The 20,437-nt window shown below is 34.9% G+C and overlaps 1 protein-coding gene across 1 annotated transcript in view; it reads left to right on the plus strand.

The window, feature by feature from the left end:
* TOMM70 (translocase of outer mitochondrial membrane 70) overlaps positions 1–20,437 on the plus strand; it is a 33,571-nt gene that overhangs the window by 891 nt on the left and 12,243 nt on the right. Inside the window, exons 2-6 of the mRNA XM_063096677.1 lie at positions 11,360–11,533; positions 13,463–13,589; positions 15,295–15,404; positions 17,768–17,916; positions 20,105–20,312. Coding sequence (XP_062952747.1) covers positions 11,360–11,533; positions 13,463–13,589; positions 15,295–15,404; positions 17,768–17,916; positions 20,105–20,312 — 768 coding nt within the window. The remainder of the gene's footprint in view (positions 1–11,359; positions 11,534–13,462; positions 13,590–15,294; positions 15,405–17,767; positions 17,917–20,104; positions 20,313–20,437) is intronic.

Raw genomic sequence — 20,437 nt, forward strand, 5'->3', positions numbered from 1 at the left:
AGCGGCAGCACATGGATTTAGGGAGACTTATTTCTGGCTGCCTTTGTAGGGAATGCAGTAGCCCGAGGGGACAGATTAGCGATATTCTTTGATAGTTTTCTTTTGGCTTCAGAAAAATCTTTTGCTTTCCAGTGACACAGCATTTCATCCCTAGTTTTGTAGGTATGGGGGACATTTGCGATTGTGATGATTGTATTTAATTAACAAGCGAAGGAAGCCAGATTTCATTAACGATTGGTACGTTGTGATATGAATTGCTTTTGTGATTTCCAAGGCCTAGAACTTAATCGGTAAGAACCTTTTAGTAACGAACCACTCCCTGCTTTTTGAAATGTTTTTTATTTGGGGGGGCTGGGATGGGCAACTGCAGTGACAGCTGGTTGACAAAAACAAACAAACAAAAAAATACTGATTAGAAGGTAGCTTTCTATAATTTTTTTTTTTTTTAATATAACCCAGACAGGTTCTAAAGAGTAAAATGTTGTTCAGTGTCATTTGTTGTTTTCATCTATGGGAGTGAGTTCTTAAACGTTTTGGCTGGAAGCATCTTAAATTCATTTTTCTATTTCACCTGGAAATGTACATGGCCGAGCTGGACATGGGTGATACAGATTCTCTGATGTTAGGCCAGGGACTAGAGTATCTAGTGAGCTGCTTTTTATGGTTTTGTTGAACTGACTATTAATCCTTTTGGTATCTGACAGCTGTGGGGAGAATTAGCCTGGCTACATTCAACAATACTGGGGTTGGGTGAGGTGGAGGATTTTATCTGGGTCTGGAGTTACACAGTGCTAGTACCAGGGTAAATCAGAGTTCAGAGAAACGTTTGGTCAAATAACTCCCAGTTATATGTACACATGTAAGTCGTTTTTATCACACATGCAAGTTTATATGCACTTTGTAAACATATGCAGGTTATTTCCACTTTCTACAGTTCAGGTTGAGGATATGTTTTTACTAAGTAGTCAAATTAGCTTTAAGCAAAGTTTTGATTTGGAATGAACTACGGTAATTTAGTGCCTACAGCATGTGGAGCATTGTGCTAGGCCATGAGAAAACATATGCTCTTTCTTATGGGAGAGTAAAATGTCGCCTATTTTTAAATATAGCAATGATGCATTACAGTATGGTGGAAGAACCCATGGGCTATGAGAACAAGGGAGGTCTGTGCTTTCTATTGGGCTCTCCATCATCATTACTTTGAGAAAGGCATTTTATTTCCCTGACCTTAGTGTCATCCCTGCTGAATAAGAGGATTAAAATATTAGATCTCTTATATTTCTTCTAGTACCAAAAATTGATGATTCTGAGTGCTGCTGATGAGAGTGGTTATCAAGATTCTTTGAATTAGTTATCGCTTATCTTATGTCATTTTTGTATGTCTGAAATTCTCAGGTCATTTCCTATTTCATTTGTTGATTTTAATCACAGAAGAATAGTGGATAAGCGAAAGATACGTTAAAGTGCTCAGTCCTATAATAATCATTAAAAGTAAAGATACTTTCTATACATGAAACTAAGTTTTAACATTTCCTTATAGTTTCAACCACTCCACCTCATCCCAGGGATTCTGTACTATTAGTATTTCATAGAATTTAGCAAACTCCCTTTCAGATTTTAGATTTCTTTAAATCTCCTTTTCAGTTTTTCAGCTTTGTCTGGCTCAGCACTGATGATTTTTAAATTGCATGGTGTCTTGTAGTTCTTTAGTTTTACAAAGAATTTTTTATTCACTTGACTGCTGTTAAAAATTAGACTTTAAGATTGAATTCTTTGTATAACTTGAACTGCTTTAAAATGATTTGTTATTTTTGACCCAAGTAAAACTGGGCAAAACACTCACATATACCATTGTTCGCCTGTAGGATTTGTGGGCTTACACCTGTACCCTTGGTTTGAATTACTAGCTGATTCTTTAGTAAAGCAACAATAAGAATGTAACTGTTGGTGACCAATAAATATTGAAAGACTATTTTTGTCTTTTTTTTATAGTTCAGTTTTTAGAGTTATTATTAGACTAAATGAAACTAACCACCGATTGTAATTTATTATCTGTGGTTGGAGAAATTGCTCTACGTTTGAATAGCACTTTTAAATTGGCAGCCTCTGGGTTTTGTAAATAGGGAATCGTTTGTTTCAACTGATGGAAAAACTGGCAGAATCCTGTTGTCCTAATTGTTCTTTCTCCATCTGAGCAATAGCTATAATTTTTAAAGGAGTGAAGGAATGGACAAATATTGCCTGTTGAGGGTTCAGTATCAGCATATAGAATGGAAAATCAGTGATTTTCGTCTGTTGCTTTATGTTTGCCTTAATGTAAAATGAACTAATAGGATCGCTGATCTGTTGGGTTCGAGATTTTCATATGCAGTGTAGACTGTATCCAATTATCTTTTTTTTTCTGGGATAGCAAAAACTTGTAAAGCAAATGCAAAGGATATTTATATATTTTTTAATTAACAGGAATTTTAAGGTATCACTAAAAAAATCATCTAATCTTAGTCGATAGCATCTGAGATTGAGATACCTAAAAGGTTAGATCATATTCCACTTTGAGCCGTTATAAAATCTACCAGGTTGTGCCATTTTGCTTCAGTACTTTCTTTTAAACTTGAAGAATTACGGATTTTTAAAATTGGAAGAGTTCTTTGAGAATCATCTTATCCATAGTGCTTCTCAGTCTATGGGCTTGAGTTAACGGAATGGACTGCCATATTTAAGTGTCTTAGGTATTTCTTTTTTCAAACAACCAGTGATTTTTTTAAAAATATGCATTTATTTAAAAGCATTATTGACTTTATACTAACTTTTTATCCAATTGTTTTTTAATCTGATGTTAAAAGAATACTAGTGTTCAGGTTTTTGTAACATTACACGGGGGTTATCCCACATGAAATGTTTAGGAACTACTAATCTAAACCAGACCTCTAAAATAGGATTGAGAATATTTACCTAAATGTTTTAGTAAAGGGATCAAGGACTGAATAACGTGCTGTCATCAGTCATCTTTGAAATTAAAATCATTCAAATGATCTGTTTCTAATCATTAAAAAAAAAAAATCAGTTAGGGTCACCAATAACATTCCTATATAATTAAGTCCAGTGAATAGCTTTCAGTCTTTATCTTTCTTGATTCTTGGCAGTATTTCATATTGTCCTCTTCAAATTATAACTTTTCCTGTTACTTCTGAGATACAATATTTTCCTGATTTTTATTTACTTATTTATTTTTTAATATCCTGATACCTCTCTCACTGATTCTTAGTCTCCTTTCCAGGCTCTTTCTCTGCTTCTTCCTTTTAGTGACCTTCGTTGTTCTACCGTAAGCATTCTTTTCTTACAATCTTTACATTTCATCAATGCTTGCTTCCCCTCCAGCAACTTTGCTTAGCACTTATATACTGATGGCTCCCTAATTTCTTATTCCTATCCCAGACCTCTCATGAGGCCCAACTTAAAGGGAATCTTCACTTACTTACCTCACAAGTATTTTATACTCAGGCTCCTCTTTTTACTAACAATACCCTTGTTAATTAATTAATGTGCCGCATCTAATTTCCTAAGCCAGAAACTTGGATGTCATCCCTAACTTTTTACTCTTGTGTTCTCATCTACAAACACATCCAGAAAATCCTACATCATTTAAGAATAGCTGACTACTTCATTCCTACAGCTATCATTTCTCTACCGAATAACTGCTACTCTCATTATTGTCTTCCTCCAGTCCATTTTGTCACTACAGGAGTAAATCCCATCAGTCTCATTCTGAAAACTATTAACTGGTTTACAATCACTGCCCTCAAGATAAAGTTCCTACTCTTTATCATAATTTAAGACCTTCAAGATCTTGATTCTGCTTACCTTTTCAACTTCATCTCTTGCCACTTCCTCTTGATTCTGGCCTTTGGATGTTCTTGTGAACACTGTACACTACCCCCTTCTCATCCATTAAGTCACAACACAGATAATTTTGCCTTTTCTGAAACCCCTCTCTACCAAAGCACACTACTGTGTAATTCCATAACACTCTGGACTTTTCCCTTCAATAGCACTTACCGCATGATACAAGAATTGCTTATTCCTGTCTTTCCCACTATATTCTTGAATCTGTGAAGTCTGGGACTGGCTCTATCTTGTTATTATTGTATTCTCAGAACCTGATACAATGTCTGGTACATAACAGGTGTTGAATGAATGAGTGAAGCTTCATTCTTTGACTAATAATAAAGGGCTCCTTTGTCATCTATAAGTTTTATAAACTATATATATATTATATTTTCACAAGTCGTGTATTTTTTCAAATTTTCCAGATTTTCGTTTTTATTCTACCAACTAATCCTGGATTCAGTGTAACAGTTTTAAACATCATTTAAACATTCTTTTTATAAATCACTTGATTTTGTATGACCTACAAACATAATCCTGTGGAAGCAGAGTTCTTACGGGTAGATTCTTCTCAAGTATAGAGTGTTCTGTGTTATGACTTAGTAGGTGGTGTTGGTTGTAGATTTTTAAGATTTCAGGATGTAAGATGGGAAAGGACTTTCTTATTATCATAAGTTTGATTCCTTATTATCTTAGGTGTTTTCTTATTATGCTAGGTTGATTTCATATAAAAGTAACAGTTGGCCAAGAGGTATTGAAAGATTGTTTCTCATGCAGTAAGTATTCCAAGGTTGATTGCTACTTCTGTAAAGCTGATATTCAACGATAGTAAGTAGGCTGGCTGCTTAGCTGGGTTGGTTAGAGCATGGTGTTGTAAGACCAGGGTCAAAGGTTTGGATCCCAGAACCCACCAGCTTCCCAAAACAAACAAAAATTAAAATATAATATCCTTTTTGAATTTTGTAAATTTAAGGGAATAAAATCATTTAAGAGAAACATTATCAGTCCTCTTTATGTATATTTCAACTGGATACAAATCACTATTTTATTTTGTCACATGAATTAATGTACCTAATTTTAGCTCATTTCCTTTCACGGTAACTATAAGTGATCATCAGGATAATAAACACCTGCTAAGAACTTACAGTGGTTATGTATTGCCAAATGTACAGTATATCATTGAAAGCTTCCTATAATGTAGACATGTTGTGGTACTTGTTTTTAGAGGTTGGTTCTTTTCTAATCTCCTGATCTTCTGTGTGTGTGCTAATCCTTTTAGGGTTGTTTCCCCTCCCTGGAGTACTTTTCTGACTATTCTTTGTCAGTCATTCATTTCATAGCAGATTCTTGTAAGTAACTTTCACCGACTATCTTAAGCAAACTCTGATTGTTTCTTACTTTGTATACCGCTAAATTTACCTGGATTATACTTTAATATCTATAGCTTTTGCTTTAAAATGTAATTTGTTTTCTGGAGTAGATGCCCCGTTTGGGGGAGGGGGTATTTTGACAAGTTTGACAACAAACACATAATGTTTGTTGAGGAGAGAAAAGACATATTTAATGTTTCTTACTGTTTCCTTAGATTTATTACTGGGGTTATTTGCTTTTGATCCTGCGTGTCTTGCCCAGATAGTTTTGGGTTTATGTGTATGCATATATGCAGTTGCTACCCTTTGGACTAATAATTTTCTGTTTGTCAGCTGCATAATTTACTAATCACCTAATGTACATTTTCTTAATGTTGATTGAGATTTCAGAATTTTGATCAGTGGTTGTTCTTATGAGAGGCTGCCACTTTACTAGTTTCCTGCACTGGTCTCTAGGATGTTCCTTCAGGAGAGAGACTACTGCCCTACTGGCTGTTGTATAGTGGAGTCACATCAAGTAAGGTGAAGTCAATTACACTTGCTTGGCAAAAAGAAAAAAATTTAATTGTGCTGATGATTCTGTTTGTCTTTTCACTTAATGACCTTATACCCTGGAGTCAGTCGTGACCAAGATAAGGATACCAGAGTCTGTTTCCTTTGTTTCACTTCCAGAGTGACTCTGAGCATGATTCTAATGACAGAGATTTCTATTCTTCATAAAACGTGGTCCCTAAATATAAGCCAATTATATCATCCATTCAGCATAGAAGTAAAGTTTAGTCAGTCTGGGGTCAGATTGCTTGAGTTTGAATCCTGAGTTGGGAAAATATCTCAATATTTCAGTAGCTTCATATGTAAAATAGCAATAATAATGGCACCTACCTCATATCTCCAGTATGGTATTCTACTAAAGAATTTTTCAAAAGTAATTTTGACTGTTAATAAATTTTGCTTCATACATTAACTTTAGGATTCCCTATAAGATTTGGCTCCAAATATTCATTAAATTTACTTAGCAGAATTGCATGGAGGTGACTCTGCTGGCAGTTTTTCATTATGAAGACATGAAACTTATTCAAATCCTGGATGGAAAAAGCTAAGTTTTCAAGTAGATTATTTTAAGTATCACTTTGATTGTGTAACATAGTAGATTTATTTTTCATAATTCATCTTCATTATTACCAGTATTCACAACGTTTAACTTTATGCCCGTGTGTTATCTTTTTTGTGGAAATTTAATACATAGGACCTAATCTTTTCAAACTTTTCTTTTATGAAGAGATTAGTGCTTTTTGAACCTGCCATAGTTACATGAAGGAGGCCAAAGTGGCAGGAATAGAGTAACAGGAGTATACAGTCTTGTATGTAGGCTGTGATAGTGGGAAGTTACTGGAGGGTTTTGGAGGAGGAGGTAGTGGAAGAATGACACGATCCAGCTTACTTGTTAAAATGATCTTTTAGATCATTTAGAAACTAATTTGTTGTAAGAAATGCAGAGGAAAGAGCCGTTTTCACAGAATTTTAGTGTAAAATATGTGGAACCTTGAAAAGACTACCAAAATCAAAAGTAATTAACAGTAACATTAAATGGCTTTATAATCTTTTAAATCTCTTTATTAGCTTTTGGATAGGCAAATGGACCATATGAAAAGATACTCATGTTTCAGGATGTTCCCATTATGTTTTAGATCTCTATGTCTTCATTTCTCATTTATAAAAATATACTTTCAAAATTGTCTTGGGGTTTATTGTCCAACTTCGACCTTTAATTCTCAAAGTTCTTAGAACAGCTTGAGAAGGTAGAGGGAGAGGGGAAAGGGACTTTTAGAAGCAGTGCAAAGGAATTCTGTGGGATGGAATTAAATTTCTGTTATTAAAAAAAATGGTAGTGGTATATTTTCTAATTTAGACTTTTAACTTCAGTACATTTGTTTTAATTTCTGCCTGATTTGGGCCCTAGCATCATAAAAAGAGGGTCTAATTCCTGGCATAGCGGAAGGCTGGTTGGTGTTGATTGAAAAACCAGCATTGTGCTAAACAGTTTTTTGTCCTAAATTCTATAAGGCCAAAATAAGTAGCTTTTCTGTACTGTTTCTGTGTTGTATTGCTGTTCTTTCTCTGCATTTTTATTGATGAAGGGAAACAATTATACAGAAAGTAGTAGGGATGATCAGAAGGTGATGTTAACTGAGATCGTGCTATCTGCAAATGTAGTTTGGTTACTTTCTGGAGTGTCAGCGGAGTAGCAACGGAAGTAAAATTGCAATTTGATGATTTTACCTTGTGATTTGATCCTTTTCTGACTCAGTGTCCTTCGGAACACTATTTTTCTACAGTATGATAAGGACATTAAGCAGGTTCTGATTTTGGCCTTAGAAGATAAAGGTTAAATTTAAAAAGGAAGCTTTTTAATAAATTTAAAAAGGAACCTCTTATAAATTTTGATTAATTGGAGATAAGTAGCTAATTGAAAGATTCAGTTGGTTGATTTTAGGTTGTTTAGGCTTTGCTAAATAAAAATAAGAGGTATCCATCTTTCTAAGGAGAGGAAGCCTTGTGTACCTGTCTCTCCAGATTCCTCTTTATTCCTTTGTCAGTGGCTAGCTAGCTGTGATTGCCTCTCCTTGTGTTTTTGTGATATCATCATTTAGGCTTAGACTTCTAGTAGGCAGGAAAGAGTTCATTGTCTGTTTTGTGCTAATGAAACAAGGTTATTTACTGTGACCAGAGAATGTTCTTTTTATTTAATATGCACATTTTCATTTATTTATTTATTTTTCGGCTGGCTGGTATGGGGATCGGAACACTTGACCTTGGTGTTACAGTTAGCTCTAACCATCTGAGCTAACTGGCCAGCCCTAATTAACAAATCTTTAGTTAAAATACTAAATAAATCTGCAGCATGTTTGTAGTCAAACGTACTTCTCACATGCATTTAAAAAGCCATATTATTTTCTACATAAACAGTCCCCTAGTGTTTTAGGGTGTGTATTAGGCAAGTTCTTAATGACTTAAAAACATTAAAAACTACTGCAAGAGATTAATTTTTTTATTTTTATTTAATATCAAAGGTAATTGAGTTTGTTTAAAGTTTTGTTAGACACGTAAAGATTCATGATTATTGTGTCTTTTTAGCAGGTTGTATCTTTTATCAGTAAAACTATCCTGTGCTCTGTCTGATGCTTTTGAATGATATTTTGTCTGATACTACCTTAATTGGTTAATATTTGCCTTCTATAACTTTTACATTCTCTTCCTTGTTTTTTTCTTCTTTTTTTTAGCCTCTCTGTGTTATTTGTTTTGGGTTATGCTTTATAGTTAGGATGCAGTTATTTTTGGTTTTAAACAATATGAAAAATCTATCTTTTTATATGGGGATCTAACCGATTCACATTTATTATTATTGACATATTTACTGCCACATTACTCTGCTTTTTTGTTTCTTCCTTTATTCTCCTTCCTGCTTTTTGTTGTATTGGTCATCCCCCCAATTTGAGTTTATTTTAGTAGTAAGGACATTCCTTACTTCTGTTCTTGTGTTCATCCTCAAATGCTAGTTTGGCTAGGTATAAGATTTTAAGTTAGAGATAATCTTTCTTCTGAACTTTGAAATTATTACTTAATTGTTTTATAGTACCTAATGCTGATGACAGTCTGGCACCAAATTGGTTCTTTTTCTTTTATAGGTAATCTGTTTTTCCTACCTAAACACTTTCAGGATTTTTGTGTGAAATATCACCATAATATGTCTAAAAATGTGTATCATTTTTTCTTCAACTCTAGGAATTTTTCTAATATTTCCTTAGACTCTCCTTTCTATACCTTTCCTTCTAGAACTTAAGATAGATAGATGTTGGAACTTCTGGATTTATACTCTAGTTATTTACCTTTTTCTCCAAATTTCTTACCTCTCTATCCTCTGTTTTCATTGTATTCTGGCAAGTCTCCTTGGCTTTACCTTCTACTTGTTAATTTGTTCCTCACCTGTGCCTATTCTGATGTACCATCCATCAACTTAATTGTAGTCCTTTTTCATTTTCAAGATTTCTAATTTGTACTCTTTCAAAGCAGCCTTTTAAAAATGACTACAAGATATCCTCTCATTCTTCTGATATTAAATCTTCTGTTTGCTTGGTTTATCCTGCTTTCTCAGATACTAGTTTTCTGTTTGAGTTGGGTGCCTCTCTTCTATGCATTGATTTTCCTTTAGTGTTTGCAGTTCTCGATTGTGTGGTCTCTTGGAAGAAAGAGGTAGTGTATGCCTGTCTCCTGTCTTTTGGGTGTAGGGGATCCTCATTCCTTCTGGATGACACAGCTCTACTCCATTCTGAGTTCTGCTTCTCTACAGTGGAGTGGGAGGATGGTTGAGGTCTCAGATGCATGTTTTTCAGCAGTCACCCTGATGGTTGCCCCTCAGAGCCCACAGCTACATAAGGGATTCCTAGTTGTCTTGTTTTGTGGGTATTTCTCTGTCGGTTTAGTCCTGGCATATTTTCACAGTCCCGAAACGTGTATCCTTGGAATATTTTTCAAGATTACTATTTAGTTTATATTTCAAAGATTTTGGAGGATGATTAAGGCCATTGGCAAATGGAAGATTTTACATTCATCTATTTGTTTGTGCTTTTCTTGGTTCCTTTCATCTCCCACATCACAGTTTTAAAATATATGTATTTATTGATAACAGCTAATTTAAACTAGCTATAATATTCTGAAGTTAGATGCTTAGAGTTTACTACAAATCCTTCTTTGCACATTATACTTTTTAAAAGGAGCAATAACTGTAGTTAGACTAAGTAAAAGGGAAACAGAAGGTAAATGGATGGGGAAAAACAGGAAAGAAAAATGAAGAAAGAATAGGAGAGAAAGAGCAGTTACAAGAAGGGGTTGCTATTTCATCTTGTCTTTGTGACTAAGAGATACTGTTGGTCCCAAGGAAATTGGCTTTCTCAGATTTTTAAAATTATTTGTGGGGGCAGCTACTTCTGCTTTTGCTTTGTCAGTGCTTACCTGTTGGAGGTACATGGATTCTACCCTTGTCCCATATTTGTTAAAGTTGGATGGTATTGACAAACAATAATCAGGTTTTGTGCAAAGACATGCCATAAAGCTCTTGGACCTAGTAGCTAGAACCTAGGTAATTGGATTTTTCTATAAAGAAGCTTCCCATAACTGATTGAAGTATTCATAACTGTCCTCAGTAGGAATTAACTAACAACTCTTCCATATTGTAGACATGAACTGTGTGAATTGGGTCTTCCAGAAAGCAGACACTGAGACAGAGATAGGAGTGCAAGAGGTTTATTGATGGATAAACAGTAGATTTGGGATAACAATTGTGATGAAGATGGAAAAGTTTATATTATCTATTCTACACTGTTGACAAACAGCTGAATAAAAACAATAGCTAAACATACGATTAAGTAAATATGAAAAGATTTTCAAATTCATTAGTAGTGAGGAAAATGCAAATTAAAATAATATTGGATCTGATCATTCTTTACTGTGGTGGGTTGGGCTCTCCTGTGCATTGTAGGATGTTAGCAGAATCCCTGGGTCTCTACCCATGAGATTCCAGTAGCACCATTCCCCTCTCCTCCAAGTTGTAGCAATCAAAAATGTTTCCAGAAATTGTCAAATGTCTCCAAAAGTGTAAAATTACCCCTGGTGAGAACCACTGTCTTATACCCATTAGACTGGCAAAAGTTAAACACAGTTATCACATCTAATGCTGGCAGGAATGATGGGTAAGTGGTACTTTAAAGCACTACAGCCTTTTTTGGAAAAGTGAGTGTTTTTGAAATTAAAAATATATAAACCCTTTCCTTTTTTTGGTGGTTGGCCGGTATGGGGATTTGAACCCTTAGCCTTGGTGTTATAATACCACACTAACCACTGGTCAACCCCAATATATAAACCTTTTAACTCAGCAATCCTACTACTGAGAATCTATCCCATGAAGATATTTATGTGAAGCAACTTGCACTGTAAACAGCCATTCTGTCTTTCCATTTTTCTTTTATCAGTTTATCATTTGATCATTGTGGTCTGAGTATATTCCTGAATGTTGACTAGTGTTTAATAATTGTTTCTTCTCATTTCAGAACTCTCTTGATAGAGCCCAAGCAGCCAAGAACAAAGGCAATAAATATTTTAAAGCAGGAAAATACGAACAAGCTATTCAGTGCTATACTGAGGCTATTAGTTTGTGCCCTAATGAGAAGAATGTCGACCTTTCTACGTTTTATCAAAACAGAGCTGCTGCCTTTGAACAGTTGGTATGTACCATAGGTTGTTTTTTTCTTTTCCTTTTATTTCTCTGATTTGCTTAAAGTTTCAGTTAATGCTACTCAAGTCCAATACAGTTTTAAAGTTTATTTTGAAATTAATTTGTTTTGAAATTTGTTTTGTTTTTATTTACTTTAATTATAAAACTTTTTAAGAACAAATTTTAGTTTTGATGGCTACAGATATACTCCAAAGTTATATATATTTTAGATTTTATAGAAATAGTATAGAAAATTAAAGTTTCTGGTGACTCTTTTCTCAACAGTTTGAGGCTATTTCTTCAAATTTTTGTCTCCATATATGTAATAGTTACATATGCAGGGTTAAAAAGACCAAAGATGAGTATCTGTTTTACATATTTTGTGACATTTTTTCAGTTGCCACTATATCTTGTACACCTTTTCATATTAGCATGCGTGGATCTGTTTAATTCTTTTTAAAGGCTGTATGTAGTACCTATTGTAAGATTGTGTAGTGGATTGATGCACAAAACAATGGAGAAAAGAGTGTTACAAATAAAGGAAACAGTATGCGTAATTGATCTGAGGTGGGATTGGTGTGTTTAAAGAACTATAAAAGTCCTGGAGTATACAGTTATGAAATTGGTAAGGTAGAAAAGGACCAGATCAGGCAAAGCCTTGTAAGCAATGGTAAAGAGTTTGGATTTCATTCGGAGTGTAATGGGAAATACTTAAGGGTTTTAAGCAGGGCAGGAACATCATCTAAGATTGTTCTCACTGTTCTGTCAAGAATATATTACAGGGTAGGCAAGAGTAGAGGCAGGGAGATCAAGTAAAGATGTTGTAGTGGCCTAGGTGAGTCATGAAGGAAAGCTGAAAACCCACAGAACGTGCTATTGCATTGGATGTGAAAGGTGAAGAGAAGGAATTGTAATAGTAGTGGGTGGGCAAGGACAGGTGGGGAAGGAGTGAGAGAGCTAAGTGGACTCTTGAATTGAGAAATGTCTATATTTTAGGAGAGTGGTTTAGGCTAAAGAGATAAATCTGGAGTCATCTAATTTTAGATGTTATGTAAATCTGGACAGTAGATGTGAGCACCTAGGGAGAGGGGAGAGATGAGACCTTGAGGATTCCAGCATTGTAGAGATCAAATAGAGGGGGAGAATTCAGCAAAGGAAACTGAGAAGGAGCAGCCAGAGAGGTAGGTGGAAGTCAGTAGAGTGGCAATTCTTGGGAGGTTTGGCCATAAAAAGATGAAAAGTGGGGTAGATGCTGTAAGGAGTTATGGAATTAAAGGAGGGTTTTTAAACAATGGAAAATACTACAGCAAGTGTTTTTATATTTATGTGAGTGATTCAGTAGAGAAGTAGATTGATGCAAAGAAGGGATAGCTGAAGTCTTTGACCTAAGAGGGTGTGGCTGTGGATCACCAGTGGAGGGTTGGCCTTTGATGAAGATGGGTGCTTCCCCAATTTTAAAAGGAGGGAAGAAGGAGATGATATGAGCACATAGTGGAGGTTGGATTGTAGGTTTGGTGGTAGAAAGATGGCCTAAGTATGTCCCTTGCCTATTTAAAAAACTCTGGTTTCTTGTCTTTATTACAGATATTTATATAAGCTTTCATAATGTATTGTGGATATTAACTCTTTACTGGGGATACTTTTTCTTTTTCTTTTTTTAAAAGATGACCAGTAAGGGGATCTTAACACTTGACTTGGTGTTGTCAGCACAACGCTCTCCTAAGTGAGCTAACAGGTCATCCCTATATAAGGATCCAGACCCGTGGCCTTGGTGTTATTAGCACCACACTCTCCCAAGTGAGCCACGGCCTGGCCCAGGGGGATATATTTTCTATTGTGGGACTCTTAATACTCATCCTATTAAGTTTGGAAAACTGATTTCTGCTGAACAGTGCTTCCTTTAGTGTGACTTTTCTTTTTTTAATACTTTCAATTACAGCAAAAATGGAAAGAGGTGGCACAAGATTGTACAAAGGCTGTTGAACTTAATCCCAAATATGTGAAAGCTCTCTTTAGACGTGCAAAAGCCCATGAGAAGCTAGACAATAAGAAGGAATGTTTAGAAGGTAAGTGTATTTTTGTGTTTACTGATGAAAATTACTAAAGACATTGTAGTCATTGATAAATTTATGTGAAACTTTGCCTTTGGAGTACAGAAACCAATTAATTGTCTTTAAAAGTTGGACTCTTCCCCAATTGAGACCTCGTCTTCTAGTTTAAATTGAGATTGCTGATATTTAAGTTTTGTCTGTGTTCTCAACTGTGGGATTAAATGAGTATGAAGAATTGGAGTTTATATGCCACACATTTTAAACTTGGCAATTAGTAGGTATTAGTATAATTCCATGAATAAGGATATCAGAAAAGAGATTTTAGCAAGTGGTAGTGTTTCTAAGGTTCTGCATATTTTCAGTTAATATTCTGTGTACATATGAAATAATTTTGAGATGAATCATTAAAGAAAACATTTGTTTTTTGCCCTTGGTATTTTCAAACATTATTTTATACCCAATTGGAAATTCTGTAATTCGTACAAAGCATCAAAGTGCATTTGTCATTCTCGGTAAATGCTGTAAATATTTTGCAGCCTCTATCTGGCTATGTCTGCTTCCAAAATTGCAAGTAGAGTATAGACCACTGGCTTTTAAATTGCATTCTTCTCATTAGTAAAGGGTCACAAAAAATGTTTACATTGTGTAATGATAAGATTAAATAAAGAAATACAGATAACTAAATTACATTCTTCTAGGTGACATAGAGCTAATCCAAAGTGTAATTTCTATAATCCTATCTAAAAGTGCTTTCTACTACATATTTAAGTCTGCTTTAAAAGCATCAATAATAAGATTTAGCCATAATTATTATTGTTTTTTAAAAGAAAAAAGCCCTTTTAAAAAAATCTAGATTACTAAATGAGGGTAGGGTGCTTTAGAGAACATTTTAACAAAATTTGAGGTTTTGTGGTATCATGTGCTTTGGTAGTGGGTGATAGGAGTATTGCTTTAGAAAAGGAAATACTGAATTTTGAGCCAGACCTTGAAGATAATAATTGGCAGAGAGGAGGTTGATTGGAGTTTTAGATAGAAGAAATGGAATGAGAAGAAGAGATTGACATTGGCACTAGCCAAGATTATTGGGGGAATTTAACAACAGATTGATTGTTTGGAGGAGCAAGGATGTGGAATTATGAGAAATTGAATTCAGAAAGAGAGGGGACAGCCATTGTTTTGAGTAGTTTGGAATGAAAGATTGAGAGGTTAAGAAACCACTGATCTTTTTACTTTCAAACCACTGTGTCTTGAGCTGTGGCATAACCAGATGTAAATGGTACTTTGAGGCAGATTTATTTGACACCTATTTTGCAAGATGACTTTGGAGAAAAGGAATAACTTTGAGGCCTATAAACTGACCAGACATTAGAAAGCCACACTTTGATGATTTGCATTATAGTTACTGGCCGGGAGAGAATATTCCTGAATTCCTTGTATTATTTGCTATATATAGAATGTTAGAGTGGTGAGCAACATCAGAAAACATACTGTACAACGCTTTTTATTTCACAAGTGAGGAAAGCAAACCCCAGAGAAGTGGAGTGACTTTCTGAGCTTTGAGTTTGGTCATAGAGTATATAAAATTAAAATATTAACAATCACTTGTTTGGAAATGAAATGGATAGCCCCATCAAGTCATAGTTACATTGTGCCAATTTGATGATGCTCGTCATCTTTGCAATGATTTTATACTTACTCTTGCTTATTCCATTATTTCTAGATGTCACTGCTGTGTGTATATTAGAAGGGTTCCAAAATCAACAAAGCATGCTGTTAGCTGATAAAGTTCTTAAACTTCTTGGGAAAGAGAAAGCCAAAGAAAAATACAAGGTAAATTAATCTCAGTTGGGTAGTAGTGGGGAGTGTACATTATGAAGGGTCATTTCTAATTTATGCCGTTTAAATTTAGGCATAGTGGTAATGGTAACAACTGAAATTAGAACTGGATTATAGTTCTTTTTCCTGTAATCATAGGCTTTTGTGGCTTAGGCTATATTCAGAACTGTATCTGGAGAATATTGGAATTCATCTATGTTGGGGGTTGCCACACTATATATGGCCCACAGGCCGAATCCAGTCTGCTACCTGTTTTTATAAATAATGTTCAGCCACTCACACATTGTTTTTGGCTGCTTTTGAGCTACAACAGCAGAGTGGTTGAGTGGTTTGTGACGGAGACTGTATGGCCTGCAAAGCCTAAAGTATTTACTATCTGGCATTTTACAGAAAAGTATTTGCCAATTGTTCTGTATCATTAAATTTTTAAAGGTATACTGTATAAATGGGCATTAGTTTTAGTCTGTTAGTAACAGAAGGTTAATTCAACAAATGTCTATTAAACAAAGCTCCAATGGGCTGGGCATTTTGGAAGGGTGAGTACAAAGAATGGTCCATGCCCTTAGAGAATTAAAATTTAGTGAGAGACACTAAGTAAAAAGGCATGATACTGTTTAGTGTGCAAGAGGAGATGTAAGTGGAGTGCTGTGAGAGTAGCACAGGTATCACTAAACATCACTGAAGATTCACTGCTAAATTTCAGTACTATCGAGGCAGTTGTTCTTTTTTTCTTTAGTAATTACTTGCTTTGCTTTTAAATTGATTTTTATCTGTGTGTATTTTTGATTTTACATCTCTGAGTGTTAGCTGAGTTAAACAGAGTTAAAACAAGTTTCTTCACTGCAGAACTTTAGTGTACTAAGATGTATTCTCAGTCTCCAAGTGGGATACAACTGTAGTGGTTCTCAATCTCTTTAAACTGTGGAACTTTTTTTTTCTTTGAGCATCTAATCAGAGTGGTGTTCCTCAAAAACACTTTGTGAAACATCATTTTGGGATCTCATAAACTGAGCCTGGAAAGAATCTACTTAAATAATGTTATTGTGAGAAATTAGACTGGTTGGATTGCAAAGTGGTAAGAAAATATAAAATAACCTGTGTTACATAGGTTACAAATCAGTTTCCACATATATTTTCTAATCTGTTTGCATGCCACTTTGTAAATCACAAAATACTTTTCATATTCTTTTGATTTTTGCAACAACCTTTTAATATAAATAAGGCAAGAATTTCTATTGCCATTTTAGAGATGAGAAAACTTAGACTAGAGATTTAAAGACATGAGTAAGGTCACATAGCTAATAACTGGCAGAACTAGATTTTTTATCCTGTTCCTTTGATACTTAAGTCTATTACTTGTAAAATATTATTTGTATTTTAAATTTATAACCCTGTGTGGAAGGCAGGGAAGTGATAGCTTCATTTCTAAGCTGTAATAGGAAACTAAAAGACATTAGTGATTTACCCACCTTCAGCTAAGTGCTATTTAAATTTCTATTTAAGCTTTTCCCCTAAAATGGTAAATGCTTGCCACTATGTAGTCCTCAGAGTGTCTTTAGTAAAATACTGAAGTTAGGCATATTTGTCGCTTGGTGGGTTACCATTTCATATAAAATATTTATTTGTATTATCCTAAATTGAGACAAATTGAATCTTCCCCAGAGAAAGCACAAAGATAAACAGTAATGATATTTGTTTTACATAGAATTTTAAATAACGTTTTCATTTTAAACTCTTTGGGTTGAATTTTGTAGACTAAGGATCCAAAATGTATTACAAGAGCCATTTGGCTGTGTTATTCCTCCTTCATTTAGGAGCTGGCCAGTTAGTTCAATTGGTTCAAGTGCAGCCTTATAACATCAAGGTCACAGGTTTGGATCCCTGTACCAGCCAGCTGACAAAACAAAAAAGATAAATAAAACTTTATCATCCTAATTGTACTTCATAAGGAGAAACAAAGTACTCCTATAATTATGATGTATCAGGTTGCCATGTCAAAAAAATAATAATAATTAAAACAGGAAATATGATTTCATGTAACTTTCAGTGATACTTACCTGTAATGGAGATCTTCAGATGAAAGCCCATGGTAAGTGGACTTAACATTTTCAGCACCTATGTAAGATGTGGTCTTACATTTTTGGGGAGAGGAAAGGTTCTCATTTAGAACCTTCTTTGAACAGCTGGTACTGGCAGCTTTATCATTTTCACTGTCTTGTCCTATGACTTGGAGCTTAATATTCTTCGGTTCTTCGGAAATGAAATTCCAATTTTTACAGCAGTCATTCTTACTGTTCTACAAAGTGCCTGTTTCTTTCATTAGTGTTTTCTCATTTTTTGATATATTTAAATTTCAGAATCGTGAACCTCTGATGCCATCTCCGCAGTTTATCAAATCTTACTTCAGCTCTTTCACGGATGATATTATTTCTCAGCCTATGCTTAAAGGAGAGAAGTCTGATGAAGATAAAGACAAGGAAGGGGAAGCTTTAGAAGTGAAAGAAAAGTATGTCAAGCATGGTGTCTGCTTAATGGTTTTTTTTGCTGCCGTGAACTTTTCCTAGAGCTCAAATGGGTTCTGAGTCATCTCAAAAAAAACTATTTACCTGGGCCGGCCCGTGGCTCACTCGGTAGAGTGCGGTGCTGATAACACCAAGGCCCCGGGTTCGGATCCTATATAGTGATGGCCGGTTTGCTCACTGGCTGAGCGTGGTGCTGACAACACCAAGCCAAGGGTTGAGATCCCCTTACCGGTCATCTTTTTAAAAAAAAAAAAAAAAAAAAAACTATTTACATACAGATATACATAAACTGAGATGCTGAGGAGTTTCCAAAGAGTGAATTTCTTTGAGGTTTTTTTTGCTTGCCTAGGAAAATGCCAATTTGGTGGCTCCTTGGATTTGATCCTGTAGTGTGCTGAAACCAAAGTACAGGATACTATGTTTAAAGTTGGAGATAATGCATAAGCCATCTAGCCTGCTTATGCATTCTTATTTATTAATACTTGTGTTTTGCTATTAAGGCTAGCTCTCCCCTCTAAGAGAAGGTACAAATATTATTACCAACATGATATTTTTTAATGAGTTTGGAAGAGAAGGGAATTTGATTCCAGTAGCAAAGCATAATTAGGTTTTGCATCTATATCACATTGAAGGGTTTGAGGAAACAGATTGCTTTTTGTCTTTATCTCCCAATTTTTCTACCATTGTTAGCCACCTTTGAAGGGAGGGTAGTGTGCATAATCGTACCAAGATGCATGAATTTTAGTAAGCTGATACACGGTCTTTCACAGAATTGTAGATGGGAAGTAAATGTTTAAGATATGATATATCTCTTGTGACAGTGCTACGAATAATTTCCTCTTCTGGTTAAGAAATAGTACTTGTCCCAGAAAAACTACAGCAAAGTTAATACCATTGTTCTAAAAGCTATATTGAGAGATGGCAAGACTTATAGCTAGCTTTCATCAGAACACTAACTAGAATTGGACCCAAATTTTTTAATTTCACTTTACTCTGAGCCTTAGCTTTATCATCTTTTGTTTGGTTTGATTTGGTTGGTGGCCAGTATGGAGTTCCAAACCCTTGACGTTGGTGTTATCAACACAACGCTGTAACCAACTAAGCTAACTGGCGAGCCCTTCATCCTCTTTTAAATGGAGCTACTAATGCTTACCTTACAGGGTTATTGTAAGGTTCAGAGATCATGTTCACAAATACCTAGCACTTATATTCTCAATGAGTAAGAACTTATTATTTCCATTTTATTACTTGTATTTTCTTAGTAGACTGGTGACATGAGGAACAAAACTAGAGCATAGGGAACATTAGAATGTAAAAGTCATTTGCCAGAATATAACAACTGAAAAAGAAAATGTACTTTAATTTACAATGCCTTATATTTGGAAGATGCCTCAAAGGTCATCTCGTATAAATTTCTTTTCAGTTCCAAAAAATCTCTTCTACAAGCATTCCCAATGAAAGTCATCATCTTAGAAGAATAATAAGTGATATTGTGCTCTATGCATTTTAAAAAATAGAGAAGGGTGTTTTTTTAAAGTCTTATTTGATGGGAGAGTCTTCTTTTAAATTTTCTTCTTTGATAAATTCACTTAATATTTCCAGGTCTGTTCTTTTAGATGAAACTAAATCTTTGTATGAGAGTCCTTCAGATATTTTCCTGTCTCAATTGCAGTCCACTCTCCACAAAACAGCAAGAGTGATCTTTACAAAGTATAGCTCTGATCACACCTCTTGTCGGCTTCTGTGACTCTAAACTCACTTATTTCCTATTCCTCTGTTCCTTCTGTTAGTTATTAAACAAATGTCAAGTGCCATTGATGTGCCACAGATACAAAGGTGAATAAGACAGGATCCCTACCCATATTGCAGACCTGTCTCTTTCATTAGCTCATCTTTTCACATATCTAAATGTCTAAGCCAGGGCATTAACCCCAGGTTTCTGCCCATGACTCTGCTGTTTCCTTTTTAAAATTTTTTCTCCAAGACATCAAGGAAATTCTAATCTGCATCAGAAATCCTAATCTGTTTAACTTCTACCCCCATCTCCAGTCCCACGCTGGCTGATTAACTTCTTAAGGGGAAATGGACAATTGCTTAAATCAGATATACTAAATGTGACAAGTTTTAGCCCTTGATCCTTTCTTATGTTCCTGTGTTCGATTTTGTTTACAGTTCTGGGTATTTAAAGGCCAAACAGTATATGGAAGAAGAAAACTATGATAAAATCATAAGTGAATGCTCAAAAGAAATAGATGCTCAAGGCAAATACATGGCAGAAGCATTATTACTACGAGCCACCTTCTACCTGCTTATAGGCAATGCCAATGCCGCCAAACCAGATTTAGATAAGGTCATCAGTTTGAAAGAAGCTAATGTGAAGGTACATTAAAAATGTGTGTGAGTGCGTGTGCCTGTGAAGAAATTTATAAATAGAAATGATGCTTTTAGATATGTTTCACCAGATTTTTTAGCATTTCAACTGCCATTCTGCAAAAGGCTGTTTTT

The sequence above is a fragment of the Cynocephalus volans genome, chromosome 1, assembly GCF_027409185.1.
Source record: "Cynocephalus volans isolate mCynVol1 chromosome 1, mCynVol1.pri, whole genome shotgun sequence".
Taxonomy (NCBI): Eukaryota; Metazoa; Chordata; class Mammalia; order Dermoptera; family Cynocephalidae; genus Cynocephalus; species Cynocephalus volans.